Raw genomic sequence first — 21,076 nt, 5'->3', positions numbered from 1 at the left:
GTATTTTAGATTCTTTTACGATGGAACCTATGCCCTCTACTGTAAATTTTCAGTAGCAAAAAGTATTTTTAAAATTTGTTTTTAGTTGTATAAATAAAAAACATATCTTTACATATTTCAGATGTGGGTTCAGAGAGACATACATTTAGTTTTATTATAAAAGACTCTCCAAATGATTCCATCAATGTATCTTGCTGGGGTAGTCAAGACTACATTCGAGTCCTGTCTGACAGCTTCAGCATTGGAGATAGGGGTAGGTTTATTCTGTCACTTTGTACAGTATATAAGTACATTTTTGGTCTTTTTAATTTCCTTTGTTTGATTATATTATTATTAAACATTAAATCTTTTCACAATATGGAAAATTCCTACATAATTCTGATGACAATGTTTGAAAAGTGGTCTGCGGAAATATGTTTTTTTTAATGTAGTTCTTTTTGCTGTTTTATTTTAAATGTTGTAATTGGGGGTGGCTCTGTGTGACATCATATTCTTAAAAAAAAGACTGCCCATATGTGAAAAGTATATCTAAATGTTTATCATAATGTTCTGCCATTTACCTTTAGTACTTTTTGTCTAAACAATGGCTTCACCACTTCTTTACCACAGTGGCCTTTACTGCAACTTAATATTCAGACTTTACTACCAAAACAATCAACAGCATGTTCAGATGATTTGTTGAAATAAAATTAACTTTACAAAATTAACAAGTTAAATAATTTACCTATAAACCACAATTTAATTGTTAATTGTTTATTAAAAATTGACCTAGCCAAATCATTAATTAAGAAAGCTGTCCTTTAAATAATTACTTGTTAAACATTTCATGTTTATTTATTTATTTATTATAGAAAATAAATGCATATAATCAAGTCAAACCTATTGATTACATAGTCAAACTAGAAAAGAGAAAAAACAAACATCAGAAAGTTTTTAAAAGGAAAACAGGAACAAAAAAAGACAAAACCTAACAAAACAGAATTCAACCCCCACCTGAGACAAAGAGATGAGAGCCAAGAGCATAGGCAAAAATAGGAAAAAAAGAAGGCAAAATATTCCCTTTCACTGATAAATGGTTATTCTATAATTGTACTAATTACATCTTGCTATATTTTTAAAAAGTTTCGAACAGATCCTCTAGAAGAGAATGTGATTTTTTTTTCCACTTTCAAATAGAATAGAACATTAGTTAATCATTGACTTAAAAAGGTGGGATGGGATTCTTCCAGTAAAGTCTATGTGCTAGTAGTGTAGTATAGGCTACTACAATCAATTTGTCCTTCTGCTCTTTACTGCCTAAATATTTACATTATATTTTTGTGGTTAGTGATTTTATCTTGAGTTGTGTTGGTAACTTCTGACATTGGGTTGCATATTTCACACTTATGGATTTGTTGAGCTAAGATCTTATTAGCCTTCTCTCTGTGTTCATCATAATAATGTCGTGATTTAAAGATTAGTTGTTCAGTTTATTTTGTTGTCAAGAGGTTAAATTCTGATTGTAGAGCCTGCCTTTTCCTGAAAAGTGCCTCATTTTGAGACCTGGCATATTCTTGATTAACTCTGATGACATCTTGGTGTCCAATTTATTTTTATGGGAAAGATATGAAATAATCTATCCTCTTAAAAATGCCTTCAGAGTTTCCCAAATTATTCCTGGGGAAAGCTCTGAGGATGCATTAGTCTCTGATAAATAATAAATTTATTTGGAGATGAACATTGTAAATTTCACATCTTCTAACGACAGAGGATTAAGACACCAACTACAAAATAAAGTGTGTAGGGCATAGTGTTTCAAGCTCCAAAATCAGAGGAACATTGCCAGAGATAAAGATATTGTTGTATTTACAAGATTTCATAGTGGGCAATAAATTATCAATGAAGAAATAATTCATTATTGAGTAACTATGATGTACTGGTGAGAAGAAGGAATATTGTTTTGAATTTGGATTTAAGAATATCCATGGGCCTGATAAATTGTAATCCAATACAAACTCTGTGAATGTCTTTGCAGTATTAGATGTTATTATCATTGTAGTTGATGATCTTTCAATGTCTCGATTTAAAACACAATTAAAATCTCCAGCCATTATAATTTTATGAGTGCTCATATTGGGAATTGATGCAAATACATTTTGAAAAAAATCTCTATCCTCATTAGGTCCATAAACATTTATCAGAATTACTTTAGATTTTAACGAATTAACCACCATCATGACATAGCTCCAATTGTATCAGCTACTACAACTGATGTTGCCAATGAGATTGATGTATGTATTAAGATTCAGTTGCTTTATGTATTAAAATTCCCACACCTCTGATTTTCTTTGTATTGTTGAAGTGAAACTGGTCCTTACTAGTTAAGCAAGTCTCCTGTAAATATACTCTCTTAGCATCTAGGACTGTCAGGTGGGAGAATGCTCTTTTTCTTCTTAGATCATGATTGAGATCTTTGACATTCCAACTTACAAATTTCAGTGTTTGTAATCTTAAGTTAAAGTAGTGTGTTATTTTACAGATTGGCTTTAACCTTGATTTTATTTATCATTATTGTAAGGTTTTATAGCTAAAGATTTCATCATTTTGTTGGCACAACTTGCCCTCTTCCCCCTCCTCCTTCATTTTGCCTCCCCAAGTGAGGCACACTTCACAGAGTCCCAGTCCTCTCATATGCCAAGAGATAGGGCATATCCAAAATAAACAAATCCCTGGCAGCTGTGTAGTAAGGATTAATAACAACAATAATAACAACAACATTTATTTATATAGTACATTTTCATGCAAGTGGTGTAGCTCAAAGTGCTTTATAAGAAGAAGAAACAAAATTTTATAAAAAATAAAAATAACATTAGGCAATACTAAATAACAAAGAATAAAGTAAGGTCTAATGGACAGGAGGACAGACCAAACAAAAAAACTCCAGAGGGCTGGAGTTTACTTTAGTTTCTGTACTGTGATTTGTTCTAAAACCTGACTGGAACTTGTCAAAAATAGCATGTTTGTTTAAGTGATCATTTAGCTGTGTAATGACTGCCTTTTCTAGATTTGTACTTAAGAAAGGCAAGTTAGAAATAGGTCTAAAATTGTCAAACAGAGAGGAGTCTGGATTATTTTTCTTGAGCAGGGGATTAACAACAGGTAGTCTTAAAATAGTCTGGGAAGACCTCTGTATCTAATGATGAATTTACTATGTCAAGCACGCTATCAATTAGCACATCAGATACTTCTTTGAAAAAGCTTGTTAATACTGGGTCAAGGATGCAGGTGGAGGGTTTCAGTTGAAAAGTTATTCTACATACAGTAGATCAGGTAAATCTATCCTGGTGAAATAATTTAATTTGCTTAAAATGGAATACTGGGATTTAATAGGATCAGCTTTGGGGGGAACTATATTATTTCTAATATCATTATTTTTGTGATTAAAAAATATAGCAAAACCCTTACAAGTTTCGCTGGAAGTTTTTTGGAGACATTCCATTGAGTGACCAGGGTTTGGCAAACGATCAATAGCAGAGAATAAGACTCTTGGATTTACCAGCATTATTATTTATAATTTTAGAGAAGTAGCACCACCTCTCAAGACGGAATATGTTCTTGTATTCTGTTATGTTAGCCTTTAATATTTCATAGTCAATTATCAAATTAATTTTCCACCATTTACACTCAGCTCTCCAGGATATGTTTTGCTTAAATCAGACACTCTTTGGGTATATACTGTGTGTATATATATATATATATATACAGTATATATATATATATATATATATATATATATACTACTCGAAAAATTTAAAAGAACACGTTTTAATCGGAGTATACATCAAGTAAATGAAACTTCTGGGATATTGATCTGGTCAGTTAAGTAGCAGAGGGGGTTGTTAATCAGTTTCAGCTGCTTTGGTGTTCATGAAATTAACAACATGTGCACTAGAGGGTCAACAATGAGACAACCCCTAAAACAGGAATGGTTTAACACTTTTTCCTCCTAATCTTTTCTGACTGTTTTTCCACTAGTTTTGCATTTGGCTATGACCAGTGTCACTACTGGTAGCATGAGGTGATACATGGACCCTGCAGAGGTTGCACAGGTAGTCCGTCTTCTCCAGGATGGTACATCAATACGTGCCATTGCCAGAAGGTTTGCTGTGTCTCACAGCACAGTCTCAAGGGCATGGAGGAGATTCCAGGAGACAGGCAGTTACTCTAAGAGAGCTGGACAGGGTTGTAGAAGGTCCTTAACCCATCAGCAGAACCAGTATCTGCTCCTTTGGGTAAGGAGAAACAGGATGAGCACTGCCAGAGCCCTACAAAATGACCTCCAGCCAGCCAGCCCTCTGTAGGTTGATAATTTTCATTTCCATCAAACTATGTGGCATCCTTTCATTCCTAACACATTACCTAGTCCATATCAGTATAGATATCCAGCATGATTTTATTTTCCCACTGAGATCTGTATTTTCAAAGTGTTCCTTTAATTTTTTTGTGCAGTTTATATATATATATATATATATATATATATATATATATATATATATATACTGTATATACTGTATATTGTGGTATATGGCTGGCAGTTCATCCCGGCCAATACCCCCACACCGCCAGGTGGAGCCCTTCTTGCAACATGGAGGTGGCCCGAGTTCCAGCAGGGCATCATGGACAGTGGAGTTTTACATCACAGCCATGCTAGATACCATGGGGGCCTCCAGGGGATGCTGCAGGGAGGCTCAACGATTTATATTTTCAGTATAACCCGGAAGTACTTCCCAGTCACAAGGACGGAGAAATAAAGTACTTCCGGGTTGAAGAAATAAAGGAGTTTTCATCTGATCCGGAAGTGCTGGGAAATCACGTGGACTGGGGGATCAGAAGCACTTCCAGGTCAGGGAATATAAAAGGACTCTGGGAGATCCCAGCAGTGAGCCGAGTTGGGAGGAAGGGTGACTGAGCTGCTGGGAGTGGAGGATTGTTGTTATTGTTTGATTATCGATTGTTTATTGGAGTATTGTGGAGTGGAGGGTGCGTTGTGCACTGTTATAATAATAAAGTCAATATTTGGACTTTTATCTGGTGTCTGACATGTGGTCGGAGGGTTCAAGGGGATGACAGCGCCCCCTATCTGTCACAGTGGCATAGTTGGCAGGATTCTCTGGCCGTCGGTTTGGCAGAGGACCTGGGAAAAAATTTCTGTGGACAGAAAGCCCCAAGAAGACAGCGTCACGACAAACAGAAACAAATCGCCACAACCCACTTTCACCAAGTCCGTCATGGGAAAGAAAAAGGCTAAGCAGAGCGGTAGCCCCAGTGGAGGTCCTACACTCACCATGGCCGACACTCGGGAGGAGCTTCAAGCGACTACACAGGTCGGGAGAGGCCTCTGGATGAGGATAACTACAATGAGGTATGTGCCGGCAATCTAGTTGATCACATCTTTAAAATAACATCCGGAGGCTCTGCGGAAGGCAAGAGAAACTCCCGAAGACGGTGGTGCGCTCTCGTACGAGCCGATGAGCAAAAAGAAAGACTTCCGCATGTCAGGGGCCGGCGAGGAACACGTGACCTGCCCCGGGGGATTCTGGGAAGGAGAAGGTCTGTGTACCACTGCAGACAATTTTGCCCACAAGAAGACGGACTTGGGCTTTCCAAAGGGAAGGGGGAGGCAAGCGAAGTACCGCTCACCCCACAAAAACTTAAGGAGGTCCGGGAAATGACTGGTCGGTCTGCCGATAAATTGAAACAGGCGGATCGCAGTCAGCCAAAGGCGGCACCGCGGTCCTCCAAGAAGAACTCCAATTTCCAGACGCCTGTGTGCAGCCCAACCGAGCACGTGCCAGGAGCGGGCGTGCTCATTGGCTCCCGGACGGAAGGTAAGGCGAATGATGGCTTGAGCCTGCCTCCGGCTGAATTAAATAATGTAAATTTGCAGGAGCTAGAGAAATTAATAGAGCCCGTACGTAGTGTAATGGACAGCCGGGTCCCATGCCCGGCAGGGACGCCTCTGCTACATCTGTTCTGGGGGAGCAGCTATAGACAGTTCAGTACCTCCCCCGGGACGCTTGGTGGCAGCCTCCCTGGTGGACGATGACTCCCCAACCTAGCGCATGGCTCCATGGGAGATGGAGTCCTCCACAGCCTGGTTGGGGGCTCGGATGGCCGCTAGGGGAAGCTGCAGGGAGTCAGCAGCCCAGTTGGACGTATTTTCAGCCCCACCTGGAAGGGCAATTAGGACCAGGTGGTCAAGCACCTGGAACGCTTCCGGGTGGGATATAAAAAGGGCCAGCCACCACCACTCGATGAGCCAGAGTCGGGAGGAAGAGGACTAAGCCTGAGGAGGAGTGGTGGTTAAGGGAAGAGTGCTGTATTGTGTGGGATTGGTGCTTTATGGACTGTGTATTGCCTGTGGGTCACGGGGAAGACGTGCGCCCACGGGTGAAGAAAAATAAAAGTATTGGAGTTTTATACGTGTCTCGGTATCCATCTGTGTCGGGTCGGGCGCCTATGTAGTGCCTTTGTTACAGTAGTTTCTTTCGGATTGTAACGACAATAAACAAGATCTTTGAGGAGCTGGGAGCAGCAGCCGAAGCGCCTTTAAGAAAGGTGGATGATTACCTGCGGCGGTTTGGTCGGGAGCCTCCTGTATTAATTGATTCGGTGGTACAGGTAAGAGTTACCGGTACCGTATATAATAAAGGGACGCAAAGTGAAACTGGCCCGCAATTAATTAGTAGCGGGTGCCAAGTAACCTCGAGCCCTACAAAAGACGCTTGTGTTATGACCGTGTGTTCGGGGGAAGGAGCGATCGAACCGGAGCAGCTGAATAGTGCTACCTCTCGGTACGATGCGATCCTGAAGACACTGACACCGGTCATTATAAAATCAAAAGGGGTTCAGACAGTAAAGGGTCTCTCTCTGACACATAGACTCAGACTGTAAAGAAGCCCCAGATTAAAAAGGAGATCCCAAAAGAGAAATGGGGGTCTCCTGATAAAATAGTGAAGGGAGCTGGGAGCTCAGGTGCAGCTGTGGAACCCTCCTCAGTGGATAAAGGGGCGGAGCCAGAATTTCCAAACTGTTTCCAGTTCCGCAGAGGGAGAATAACAGGAGGACAGAGGCTGTGTTATGAATGCTGCAGGCTGGGCCACATTTGGCAAAATTGTCCTCGGAGAACAGGGGATAGAGTGACTCACTTATATAATGTACGTTCCAGGGCATAGCCAAGGTCCGACCAGAAATCCCTCCTGGATGAAGACGACCCTCACGGGGCTGGACGCTTCAAACCACGGTTCTCCGCTGAGGGGGGAGTACTGTGGTATATGGCCGGCAGTTCATCCCAGCCAATACCCCCACGCCGCCAGGTGGAGCCCTTCTTGCAACATGGAGGTGCCCTGAGTTCCAGCAGGGCATCATGGATAGTGGAGTTTTACATCACAGCCCTGCTGGATACCATGGGGGCCTCCAGGGGATGCTGCAGGGTGGCTCAACAATTTATATTTTCAGTATAACCCGGAATTACTTCCCAGTCACGAGGACTGAAGAAATAAAGTACTTCCGGGTTGAAGAAAAGGAGTTTTCATCTGATCCGGATCAGAGAATATAAAAGGACTCTGGGAAATCCCAGCAGTGAGCCGAGTTGGGAGGAAGGGTGACTGAGCTGCTGGGAGTGGAGGATTGTTGTTATTGTTTGATTATCGATTGTTTATTGGAGTATTGTGGAGTGTATGGTGCTTTGTGCACTGTTATAATAATAAAGTCAATATTTGGACTTTTATCTGGTGTCTGACATGTGGTCGGATGGTTCAAGGGGACGACAGCGCCCCCTATCTGTGACTATATATCCATCTATATATAATATATATATCCATTATCCAACCTGCTATATCCTAACTACAAGGTCACGGGGGTCTGCTGGAGCAAATCCCAGCCAACACAGGGCGCAAGGCAGGAAACAAACCCCGGGTAGGGCGCCAGCCCACCGCAGATATATATATATATATATATATATATATATATATATATATATATATATATATATATATATATATATATATATATATTAGTGGAAGATCAGCCCGAACCAGACAGATGCGCAGACTCAGGAGTCCCAAAAACACACATGTTTATTTTGTTCCTTCTTCCTTCACAACACACACAGTGCACAAACCCCAATTAACTCTGTCCTTATCTCTTTCTTCTCTCTTTCTTTTCTTCTGCCGCCTCCACTCCTCTTCCACAAGCTCTGTCCTCTGCTTCCTGACTCCGGCTTTCTGAATGGAATGAGGCGGCCCCTTTTATAATGTACCCAGATGTGCTCCCTAATGACCTTCCTGCAGCACTTCGGAAGTGCTGCAGGGGCACCTTTAGGCACTCCAGGTGTACCTGGTTCCTGTTCCAGCAGCATTTCCTGGTGTGGCAGAAGTGCTGCAGTCCATGGCTCTGGAACCATCCAGGCTTGTTACTGTTGGTATCAGTCCTTAGAAACTGCTCTGGGTCTGGGTTCCTTTCCCTGAATAAAGGGCTTTTGCTGGATGGAACTGATGTCTGTTTGTGTTGGTTGGGATGGCAGGTGCACATATAAATTCATGCATGTGCCTATAAACACATAGTCCATATGTACACTTACTGTATATTAAGTCAATTGTCACTTTCAGTTACTATATGGTTACCTTAAAGCATATATATTTAATACCAGTAACGGCGCACTGCACGATAATGTGCAGTGAATACACTTGACTTGAGCATTCACAGTGTTCATCCTCTTTTTCTCTGTACGTTTAGCATTCGTTTGCTCAGAGGTTGATGTGCTTGCTGCTTCCTGAGCAGCTGTTCTTTACTCCACACTAGCGGCCCGCTGCTTCTCTTCTTTTGTCGGCATCTTTTCGCATTAAAACTGATTAAGTTAGTTTTTGTGTTGTAATTACTTAGTATGTTTTCTTTCATTTTTCACTTAATCTGGCACTTAAGCCTTCAGTCTGCCTCAAGAATGATTAGTGAAGGTGGTTGGGAATGAGAACGGTGCCCGTATGCATGCACTGCATGGCCATCCTTCTGCGCGCTGCCGAGGAGTTTATTCTACAATAAAATAAAAAAAAAATAAAAAGAGTAATAAAATCATCATCCCGAAAGTGGATAGTAGACGTCACGTAGTATATGTGTATCAAATTTCAAGTCAATAGGTGAAACGGTTTGCGAGCTACAGGTGATTTAAAATCCTGGACAGACAAACGAACAGCCACGGTAGCATATTATAGAAGAAGATAATACATTTCAATATAATAACTGAAAAAGGGAAGAAAAAAAATAGGGTATAGTTGCAGCAAATTTGAAAGAAATAATGATATTTAGAGTGAAACATAATTAAAGGCCTCTTTTGTTGTTTGCCATGGTAGTTCTCTGCCTAACTGGTGGTTTCATTTTATAGTGCTAATTGAAAACCCATTAGTTGTTACCAAAGATATCGAAAAAGAGGAGAGGTACAGCCCATGGACTCCAAGGTAAGTACATTGTTTTTAAAAAATATATATCAATAACAAAGTATACTTCAAAAGGTCATTTACTGATATGATTTGTGAATTTAAAAATTTTGTGAACATACAGTACATCTGCAAAGTAATATAAAATGGTTTTGTTTTACAATAGGCCATCCAGCCAACTGTAGTCTGTCATCTTCATTAATTATTTTATATTTATTTATATATTTATATTATTGAATTACTAATTAATTCAACCTTAATTATTCACATAATTTAAATTTAGAATTTGTAATCTCAATATATGTTTGTTATTGCCAAAATTACTTGAATCATTCAGTTTGTTAGCATAGTTCATTCATGCTCTTAAATCACTATGACATGTCTCAAAACTTTTTTTTATCAAATTTCTTTAACATATCATGGTAATATAGAGATGAAGACAATCCACGGTATCCCAGATTTGGCCTCAGAAATGAATTCAAAACCCACAGGGTGACAGCATAACTTAAATTTCTTGTACTGTACAATTTTGTCTTTTTTATAATTGGTACTATTTGGCTTAAATTAACTAGTATTTACCAGCTCCATACTCTTCCATTATGTATTTAAATGTCATATTTTTATTTTGTTTAGTAGCACTTAGGTTTTCCTTCATGCAGTTATAATTCAGTACTTTATATACTATTTCATAGCTTAACATGAAGAATGCTTAAATGTTTTTGCTGTATGTTGAAGCCTGTACAGATTAATGGTGAGTGAGTTTCACTCGACAGTCAGAAGCTGTACTGAAAGTGAAGAAGATGCAAAACTACCTCTTCTTTTACACTTGCCAATGAAGAATCCGCAGGACTACTACTGTTTAAGAGATATTGTTGCAAATGGACAAGCTCTTGATGGAAAAGTAATAAATATTCTTGCTGGAGTTAGGTCGGTAAGTAAAACATTTTTTTTGTAATGTTGGTAAAGAAAAAAAAGCACAGCAGGATTGTTTTTTAAATTGAAATTACAATTTGCTTTCCATTTCTAAACAAAAATTCCATCAAATTCAGATATTTGACTGGGTTACATTTTTGCAAAAGCTAGGTGAATAGGAATTGATTAGTTATGTTGAGCTACAGTATATGGACTGTTCTTGTGAATTTTTTTATGTTTACATTCCCAGCCTACCTTAAACATTTCTGTAACTATATGTAGCTGAATAATTTAAAGGAAACTATAGTCAGTTGAAAGGAAGGAATCATCCAGGATGCAATACTAGTTAAATACTGGACATATTCATGAACACTCCAATACTCACAGTTTGAATTTTCCAGTGTAATGTTATTCCCTAATACTGCTGAAGGAAGCTGAGCTGCTTTAGACAAGTTCTGATCTATGAACGTGTAGGTTGCCAGAAATCTACTTAAACAGAAGAAGAATATAGAAACTCCACACAGAAAGCAAGTGTTTGAGGCACTTGTTAACAACAATCAAAATTATCAGTCATTTTATCCCCAGTTTTTGACTGCAAATGCTTAGACAAAGTGGTCTCAATTTTAATTAAGAATAATTTTACAAAGCAAATAATGTAATATTTCACTGAATATACATCATCTACAAACATCAGAGAGTAATTCCTCATGTCTTCACACTAGACAGTCTCCAAGTATTTGTGATATACAGTCTTTGAAAGTAATTAACAACAGTGTAGACAAAATGTAGATTTGGAAGAGTCCTCTACCCACTTTAAGCAGACCTGACTTAATGGAGGCTATGGGAACGTAACTCGGTCAGCAGGATTCAGCATTGTATGCTCTTGCAGTGTCTCACATGACCCCTTTGACAATGAAGCAAGAACAAAGATTTACTCAACTCTTACATGGCCAGTACACAGCTGCATTGTTTGTCCGGCATCTGAAGATGAATTTTCAGAAATAGTTTCTGTTCCAGTTCCCCTATCATAGACTTTTCCAGAGTGACTAATGAATGCAAGCTTTCTGTACTGGCCCACATGTTTTCCCTCGTTTAAAAAATGTGGACTACCGTCTTAATTCACCTGGCTTGTAGCACTGACCATAACTCCAGGCAGCATTGAAAAGGCATGTTAACCCAGACACCTCCATAATATCCAGTTCTTTCAATATTTCCAGCTGAATCTGATCAGCCATCATGGGGTTGCTACAATGGAGCTTTTTAGCCATCTCAGTGACTTAACAGATGACACAGGCACCCCCAACTCCTCTTACAAGATTGTATCCACTGGATATTGAAATCACCAAAATGTTACTTTCAGTTCTTGTCTATATCTTAAGCTCAGTTAAATGTGTGTGAGAGTTTTTTTGAGTAGCACAAAAATCAAATAACATTTGAGCCCTTGATTGAAATCGGGTTGTTTCATCAAAACCATGTCTTTCCAGCCATATACATCATTTCCAACAAAGGTTTTGAAGTCTCCCAGTAGGACTAAAGTGGTGTTAGTTTCCTACCTATTACTCTGTTTCTGAAAAGAAAAAATGCTTCAAATAATTGTTAACCTCAATGGAAGAAAGCTGTGAAATGTTTACCTCTTTCTGACTCAGTTTAGCATTGAGGTAACTCATTCATCCACTGGTGTGTACAGTTGACTTTTTCAGGCTAGGCCATCCAGACACTTTCTGCCAAGTAAACCCCACACTTAGCATTGGTCACAATTTCCCTGTTATGTGCCTGTATTTATCAAGTATTTCAGAATTACTCCTAGGAATTGCACTAAAAATCTGACCATGGTAAGAATTTGTCCCACTTCAGAGTAGGACATGAGTAGTAGTTACAAAGCGTCCTACTCCCAGTCCAAGCAAGGAGTAGGAGTCCACAACTGAAATTTAACAAAGTTACAATTTTCCAACATCCCTTTTTATTTTATGGTGCCCCTTTTCCAACAAATTGCCACTTATGGTGACATTTTGTAGATATCTGATACTAATGTTAAGGCTTCACCAGAAAAATAATAATAATAGTAATATTCAAAGTAGTAGGAGGAGAAGAAGATGAAGAAAAAAGAAAACATAATAAGGTAGGATACTGCACTAAGCTGCATGTAATAACAACAACATCAAGAATATTACTGTAACTTGCTCTGAGATGGAAAGACCAAGACACACATACTAAGTGAGAGTTACGGGTAACAGGCATGTTTATTTAACAAGGAATGATCCACAGCTGTACTGTCAGAACAATCATCTTCTTGCTCATATGACCATGGGAACCACCTCGTAAAGTAACAGTTATTAAATAGCCATGGCTATAAATCTCGTTCACTCTTCTAGTGTTCCCAATCATCTCAAAGGGTTGCATGATGCATCTACGTATATCTTTCATCTATCAGTCTCTTGCCTTTTGCTAGACTCTATTTATCCATTGCTCCTGGTGTCTCCCTCTGCCTTCTTGAAATTTCCCCAGGTTATATAGTGAAGTCCAAATGTTCCAGGGGTTCGTAAAACGCAGAACACGGCCTACCTGTGTCACATTTCGCTCTTAATCACCCATACAGCCCTTCAGGGTAATATGCAGGCTGATAAAACACAGTTTGCGTCCATCACCACTTGTGTGTATTGATACGGTGTAATCAATTGCAATTCACATATGCATGCTCATTCACACTTGATGTTTATGTGTGTGTGTCATCAATCACACCAACAATTCTAGGTATTTGCATGAATGATGCTTGCTTTAATACCTCCTCACATGGATTGGTTGTAAATGTACAGTATATACAGTATATCTGTTACCTCAGGTGTTATAAGGGCATTAAAAGTTTGGTGCGAGAAATTGTTGATTGTGACATACCCAATTTATTGTTATTACAAAGCTGCCTTTTTCCCATGGGCAAAAAAATGTAATGTTACCAGTACTTTCATTTTGCCAGGAGGAGCTTCTTCATGTAGATACGAGTGATCACATGACATACAATATTTCATCTCTGTCAAATCAATCTCTTGTAATGAGTTTGTTTTTGTACAGTGTTTGCAAAACATTCCACCTCTCCCGGAATGTGCATGCTGATCTCTGCCTCAACTCCATTTCCTGTCAGCTCCTAGTTAGTTTGGACAGCTGACAAACTCTCCTAAATCCTGATGAAGTTAGAAGTTTCCTAAAGTTAGAAAATTGATAAAATGCTTGTACTCCTACTCCTAAGAGTAAAACCAAATTTGCATCACTGAACCTTTTGAGCCAGGACCTATTTCCCTCTCTGAAACACTATATGGACACTGGTTTCAAGTGAATTCATTGAGAACCATCAAGGATTGCTCGCTTTCTGGCACGTTCACATATATCAGATTGCCATGGATAATTCCACTTAGAAAACCAAGGCTACTCTTAATATAGCTCTAAGGACTACTGAGGCACACCACTTCCTCCACTACAAGTTCAGTATCCAAGTAAGGCACAATAAAACGTCTAAACAATAAATTAATCTTCGAAGACATTGTGAGTAGACTAGTGCAACTTATTGGAATACTAACATTATTGCAGCCTCACAAAATCATGCTAAAAATAATTATTTCTACAGATAGGTGAACCAAAGTTTTTCACAACTGCAGATAGAAGGACAGGTCAGAGGTGTGAAGTCAAGCTGTTTGATGAAACCACTACTTCATTCCCACTAGTATGGTAAGAGGATGGAATGCTGTTTTCATGTATTTTTATAATTTTAAAGGGGAAACTCACTTTTTTGACATTTGCTTATTATAACTCTTACCAATTACCATTCAGTGAGACACCATCTATGTTATGGCTTTAAACCCTGTCCCAGAATCATTCATCATTTCCCCAGATTACTTTACTGCATCAGAGTGGCTTTAAATATGCTCCAGAGATACATGGCTGGAATTCCCACTAGGAGATCCCAGTGGCCCTGCACACCTAAGCGTACAGTTATCCTTAATTTCCAGGTGTCTCCAGGTACATTATTTTTTAGAATTCATGATCCTGTCTACATTTTAAAAGTTTCACCTCCTCTTAAACTTCTGCCAATTTCTGCTCACAGAGCTAAAATTACATTCTGCTGAAAAGTGTTGCAGGACTTCTATCAGAATACAGTCCTGTAAGTGGCAATCAAGTACTGTGTAAATTTACTAAAAACTTTATCAGAGCAATGTCATACAGTTGACAATCCCGAGTAATAAAATCCACTCTTTCTTATAGGTCACTTGCCACTGTGTTTTTTTGTGAGTATCATTTTAGTGTGTCCTTTGACAGCAGTCAATATGCAATACATGGCATGTCCAGTTATCACTGGAGTACAGTGGAACTGCAGGAATCCACACCAGCACAGCACTCCCTCCCATCTGGGGCTGTGTACCACTTCCATTGTTTCCACACTGACCTCAGTCTTTATCCTAAAAGTGTGTCATGGAAGCATGCTTCCCACCCAGGTCGCTGCTTTCTCCCATATATGCTGTCTCCTTCTGCTCATCCAGAATAATTATCACATGCAGGGCATATCATCCACTAGGGGCTCTGGTGTTTTCTTTCCTTGTTTTAGGAGCTGTCTGAGGGAATTACTTATGCTTTGTGCCAACCTGGTGGTTACCTTGCCCCTGGCAACCACTCCCCAGTCAAGCATGTCTCCCACAGCTTGCACATGCAGGAAGTAAGCTCACGTTGAATAGTGCTATAAATCACCTAAATTTTGCTGCATTTAAGATCACTCTGAAAATTACATTTTTGGAGCTATTAAATTTAGATTATTAAAACTGCAAATAATATAGAAAATGGTTTGGATATTTAAACAAGTCCTGATAAATGGTATATTGAACCCATATTATAAGAAGATGTATTTTTGTTTTTAATTCAATACAAATGCATTAAAATAGGAAGAAAATACATTTATTATATATTATAATATTATTATTATTATATTATTTTTCCAGTTGGGATAATGAATCAATCAAATTTGCACAGACCTGGGTACCTGGAGAAACAGGTATATTATTAAGAGCAAAATACTGTATATTAATACTTGTAAAGGTTTCTTTGTGATTAAGACATACATTTTATTTTCACAGTACTTTTTATTGCTGATGTCCGAATTAATTTTGACAACTTCCGCAATTGTATGACTGCAACAATTATTTCTAAAACCATTGTTACAATAAATCCAGGTAAGAAGGAAATATTGTGTTTTGTAGTCTGGATGGTTTTACCAATTTAATAAATCTGGGAAAAGAAGGTTAGTATCTTTTTAAGTGTTTTTTTCATCCATTTTAAATCAAATAAACAGTAAAAAATTCATATTAGGCTCATTTTTGTAGAAAATGTCAACAGTATTAACTTCTGTTTTAGAGTACATGGGTCCTACCTTGATCTGTAGCTAGGATTGCGTCTTTATAGAATCCACATATTCTCCTATTTTTATTCAGTTATTGTATCTTCTTCAGAAAATTTAAAGACAAGCATTCAGGTTGATTTTCCCTTTTTCCTTGTACATAAGGAATTGCCTCCAAGATAGACTCTGGCTTTAACCAACCTTTACATGGATAATTGTATCTGGGTAGCTCCCTGTTTGCTGAATATACAAGAAGCTTTATTTTACCATTTGTTTTGCTGTTGTTTCTCCAAGTAGTCTTGCTAAAAACTGAATACATTGATAAAATTTGTGAATTTCCCCTTGGGATTAATAAAGTATCTATCTATCTATCTATCTATCTATCTATCTATCTATCTATCTATCTATCTATCTATCTATCTATCTATCTATCTATCTATCTATCTATCTATCTATCTATCTATCTATAAATGCATAATGACACATAGCCCATTTTAAATTAACTGTACAACACAATTTAAAATTTAAAAGCCAATTGAGAAAGGGAGATTTTTTTTCTTTTTAAGATATAAAAGAAGCCAACTTAATTTTTAACTATATGAGAGAATTTATTGAAAGTGGAGGACTGGATGAGTTTGAGGATCAGATGGAAGAGCAAGTAAACTGTAAGTCCATGTCAAAATAATTCTTAGTAGTGTTTTCTGAAGTGTTTAAAAGCATAGCTGACTTAACCATGTATTACTGTGTACTTCATCAGATCAATGCCAACATAAATGACTATGTTTTTCAGTGGAATCCATAGTAGACACATACACTGTAGACCAATTAAAAGTCCGGGCTCAACAGGACACTGGCAAGTCAGGCCCCATATATGGAGTTACATACGCTTTCATTACGGCACTTAATCTTGATTCTTCTGTCACAAAGTTGATAAGAACAAGGTGGTAAGTATTACTACTCTAACACATATCATGTGAAAGCTTATGTTTACTTGGTATGTATGTATACTTCATAGAAGCAAAAATATCAATTTAATTAGTTATATTTACCAATAACATTTAATGTATATCAATGTACTTTCAAGTATATGACCATTAAATCTAAATTTTAAAAAATGTCATATATATTGACCTGTTTATTTTTTGAACTACTGAACCATTCATTTGTCTTATAGTGCCAGATGCAGGTTTGAAATCAATGAAAAAGCAGGCACTTGCATCAATGAGACTTGTATTGACTCTGGAAACCCAGTCCAAGCCATCATGAGATTTGATTTATTAGTTGACCTGACTGATCATACAGGCACACTTCAGAGCTGCAACTTATCTGGGAACTCCGCAGAAGAAATGTTAAACTACACAGTGAGTTTCCTCTCTGTTTATGTACTGAAAACTACATCTGAAATTTATTTGTTTGAGAAGAATTTTTAAATAAACTTTGTAGATTAAAACGGACCTTTTTCTCTTGTGGAAATGCTATTCCTTTTGATATAATCCATTCTAGCAAGTAATATTATATTTCATTTTTGCTTGCCGTTTTACGTTTAAAAAGTGTTTCAGAGTTATTCTTCCTTCCAATATTTTCTGTTCCTGTTTTGCTCATAAACATTTGGTTCTGGTCATAATCTGCTGTCTGGTTTCTTTAGTCGATAATGGGTGGGGTACACGGTTGCCTATGGTTCATATCCGTCCCACCAACAAGTTTTAAGTAGGCCTTAAGGTAAAAATTAAGTTACGGTATTTGCCATATTTCACCATTTTTGGTTCCATTTTTTTCACTTCATTATTCTTTATGTTAGATGGTGCAAAAATGCTATACAAGTTTCATTCACTGATTACTGTGGATTCTTTGAACTTGAGGAAACCTGTGCTAAAGTGTACAGAGTGCAGAAGTGAGCAGTTGATAATGAATAAAGAGAGTTCAAGAAAGAATCACCTGCAAGTACTTTTTAAACAGAGGTTGGATTAAAAGTTATATGTTTAATAGGAGAGTATTGCAGTATTTAAAAAGTACAACCTCAGCTGGCATTTTACTACCAAATATTCCAGCTCTACTAGAAATTTGTCATGTGAGATGTAGACTAGCATCCAAATTATTTGCTTGTTTACAGGCTCAATAATATGCATTTTTTCAGGATTCACCTATATAAGATACCAGCATAAAGGAAGGCTTCCTTCTTAAATATTAAACAGCAAAACAAAGCAAACTGTTCTCTGAAGGGAATTTTTTGAAGATGTATGTGATAGAAACTGCAGATATTTGTTCTGAAAACAAAACAAATTTGAGAAAATAAGTTTATCGTTCAGAACAAATATCCATTCAAACTAGGAATGGGTTAAGACTTGACTTCAGAGTTGAAAATGAAAATGTGAAATTTTTCAGTTGCAGTGAATGAACATACTTGTAGTAAAGTAAAGGAGCATTGCAGAACTTTTAGTTTTTGCAAAGGGATTTAGGGAAATTTTCTAAATTATGGAGGAACCTTATTAAATTATGGGGTCTATTGAACTTTTCCCTATAAGGTAGCAACACAAGAGCTGCAGCTGGAAATGATCGATCTGCAATATTACACAACAGTGAAGGAAAAGTTTTCTTCTGTAAAACTGCATTAATTCTATACATCACTGATCGAGGCTAAGTTTCCTGAATTTGAAAAGCAGTACAAAAGATACTTGTGTTATTTACATCTACTTATGGGGTTGAGCAAATGTTCAACTTAATGAACATCATCAGGTTCATCAACTGTAAATGGCCTTGTCTACCCAACATCAAGGATAGCCGACAGTGCTAATGTATGTTTAACTGTGATGAATTTTTATCCTTTTTTGCTGATAAAATTAACACACTAAGGGCCTCCATCACTTGCCCAGTCTCATATGCTGAGAATGCCAGGACCCAGTTTAAATCTTTTAACTTCATTTAGGTGCATTTTAAACCAGAAATGTTCTGACCTAACATCTCACATTAAGTCTTCCTGCTGTTCCCTTAACATTCTTCCAACAAAATTTCTCAAGGAAGTCATCAGATTGGTTGGGGTGACCATTTTGGACATAATTAGCAGTTCCCTGTTAAGTGGCTGTGTACCAGATCATTTTAAAACTTCAATTGTCCATCCTCTACTTAAAAAGCTTAAATAATTATAGGACTATCCCAAAGCTCCCTTTTTTGTCTAAGGTGCTTGAAAAGGTTGTAGCTGGTCAGGTTTTAACAGTTATAAATACACACAATATTTTTGAAAATTTTCAGTCAGGATTCAGAGAAAACCATAGGACTGAGACTGTACTCCTTGGGGTCACTAATGACATTCTTAGAAATGAGGACTCCAGCAAGACCTCAGTTTTAGTTCTCTTTGATCTAAGTAAAGCCTTTGACACCATTGATCACTCTATATTGCTAAATAGACTGAATCATTGTCTTGGTTTATCTGGAACAGCATTAAAATTGGTTTCTACTTGTTTGTCAAATATAAAATTTAATGTTGGCTGTGGCAATACAACATCTACCACTTCCATTTTAAATTATGGTGTACCACAAGGTTCTATCCTGGGTCCTTTATTATTGTATGTTTATAAGATACCCATATGCTTTTTATTAGAAAGCATAACATTCAGTTCCATCGCTATGCCAAAAATCTACAGCTTTACTTGGCTTTGGATCATAGGTTTGCCATGCTTCACGATTGTATTACTGACATAAAGAAGTGGATGTCTTTTAATTTCCTTCTACTAAATTCAGACAAAACAGAAGTACTTGGGTGACTGACAAAATGCAAAACCAGTCTGTCTAAGCTGCAAATGGTGCAAAATGCTGCTGCAAGACTCATCACTAGGTCTAAGTGTTCTGCTCCTATCTATATGCTACACCGATCCCTCTTGCACTTAGACAGAGGCAGTGGTGCTGTAAGAATTATGTTTCTAGACTTCTCTAGTGCCTTCAACACAATCCAACCTCTGCTCCTTAGGGACAAGCTGATAGAGATGGGAGTAGATTCATACCTAGTGGCATGGATCGTGGACTATCTTAAAGACAGACCTCAGTATGTGCGTCTTGGGAACTGTACGTCTGACATTGTGGTCAGCAACACAGGAGCGCCACAAGAGACTGTACTTTCTCCGGTCCTGTTCAGCCTATATACATCGGACTTCCAATACAACTCGGAGTCGTGCCACGTGCAAAAGTTCGCTGATGACACTGCTATCGTGGGCTGCATCAGGAATGGGCTGGAGGAGGAGTATAGGGACCTAATCAATGACTTTGTTAAATGGTGCGACTCAAACCACCTACAACTGAACACCAGCAAAACCAAGGAGCTGGTGGTGGATTTTAGGAGGCCCAGACCCCTCATGGACCCCGTGATCATCAAAGGTGACTGTGTACAGATGGTGCAGACCTATAAATATCTGGGAGTGCAGCTGGATGATAAATTAGACTGGACTGCCAATACTGATGCTCTGTGCAAGAAAGGACAGAGCCGACTATACTTCCTTAGAAGGCTGGCGTCCTTCAACATCTGCAATAAGATGCTGCAGATGTTCTATCAGACAGTTGTGGCGAGCGCCCTCTTCTACGCGGTGGTGTGCTGGGGAGGCAGCATTAAGAAGAAAGACGCCTCACGCCTGGACAAAATGGTGAGGAAGGCAGGCTCTATTGTTGGCATGGAGCTGGACAGTTTGACATCTGTGGCAGAGCGAAGGGCACTCAGCAGGCTCCTATCAATTATGGAGAATCCACTGCATCCACTAAATAGTATCATCTCCAGACAGAGGAGCAGCTTCAGCAACAGACTGCTGTCACTGTCCTGCTCCACTGACAGATTGAGGAGATCGTTCCTCCCCCAAACTATGCTACTCTTCAATTCCACCCTTTGGGGGGGGGGGGGGGGGGGGTAAACGTTAACATTTAACATTATACAAAGTTATTGTCTGTTTTTCACCTGCATTATTATTATTATCAATCTTTAATTTAATATTATTTATTGTATCTGTATGCTGCTACTGGATAATGTGAATTTCCCATTGGGATTAATAAGGTATCTATCTATCAATTTTAGCCTCATTACATTGGCTGCTCGTTAGTTATAGGATCCAGTTTAAAATCCTACTTTTACCCTATAAAGCCCTGAATGGTCTGGCTCCAGTATATGTTAAAGACATTTTTTTTATCATACAGGTAGACCTCTTAGATCATCTGACCAGTGCTTACTTGCTATTCCATGCACTAGTTTAAAAACAAAAGGGCCTTCTCTGTTATGGTACCCAGACTCTGGAACTGTCTCCCCCTTGATATCAGAACATCCATCCATCCATCCATTTTCCAACCC

At 38.3% G+C, this 21,076-nt stretch overlaps 1 protein-coding gene across 1 annotated transcript in view; it reads left to right on the top strand.

Moving 5' to 3' along the window:
• meiob (meiosis specific with OB-fold) overlaps positions 1-21,076 on the top strand; it is a 37,860-nt gene that overhangs the window by 8,996 nt on the left and 7,788 nt on the right. The window contains exons 4-12 of the mRNA XM_028813837.2: positions 122-253; positions 9,419-9,491; positions 10,206-10,401; positions 13,999-14,099; positions 15,362-15,414; positions 15,497-15,592; positions 16,323-16,421; positions 16,547-16,700; positions 16,931-17,117. Coding sequence (XP_028669670.1) covers positions 122-253; positions 9,419-9,491; positions 10,206-10,401; positions 13,999-14,099; positions 15,362-15,414; positions 15,497-15,592; positions 16,323-16,421; positions 16,547-16,700; positions 16,931-17,117 — 1,091 coding nt within the window. The remainder of the gene's footprint in view (positions 1-121; positions 254-9,418; positions 9,492-10,205; positions 10,402-13,998; positions 14,100-15,361; positions 15,415-15,496; positions 15,593-16,322; positions 16,422-16,546; positions 16,701-16,930; positions 17,118-21,076) is intronic.

This window comes from Erpetoichthys calabaricus, chromosome 11 (genome assembly GCF_900747795.2).
Source record: "Erpetoichthys calabaricus chromosome 11, fErpCal1.3, whole genome shotgun sequence".
In the NCBI taxonomy this organism is placed as follows: Eukaryota; Metazoa; Chordata; class Cladistia; order Polypteriformes; family Polypteridae; genus Erpetoichthys; species Erpetoichthys calabaricus.
The sequence above is the reverse complement of the archived record's forward strand: the minus strand, read 5'-3'. Positions and strand labels throughout refer to the sequence as shown.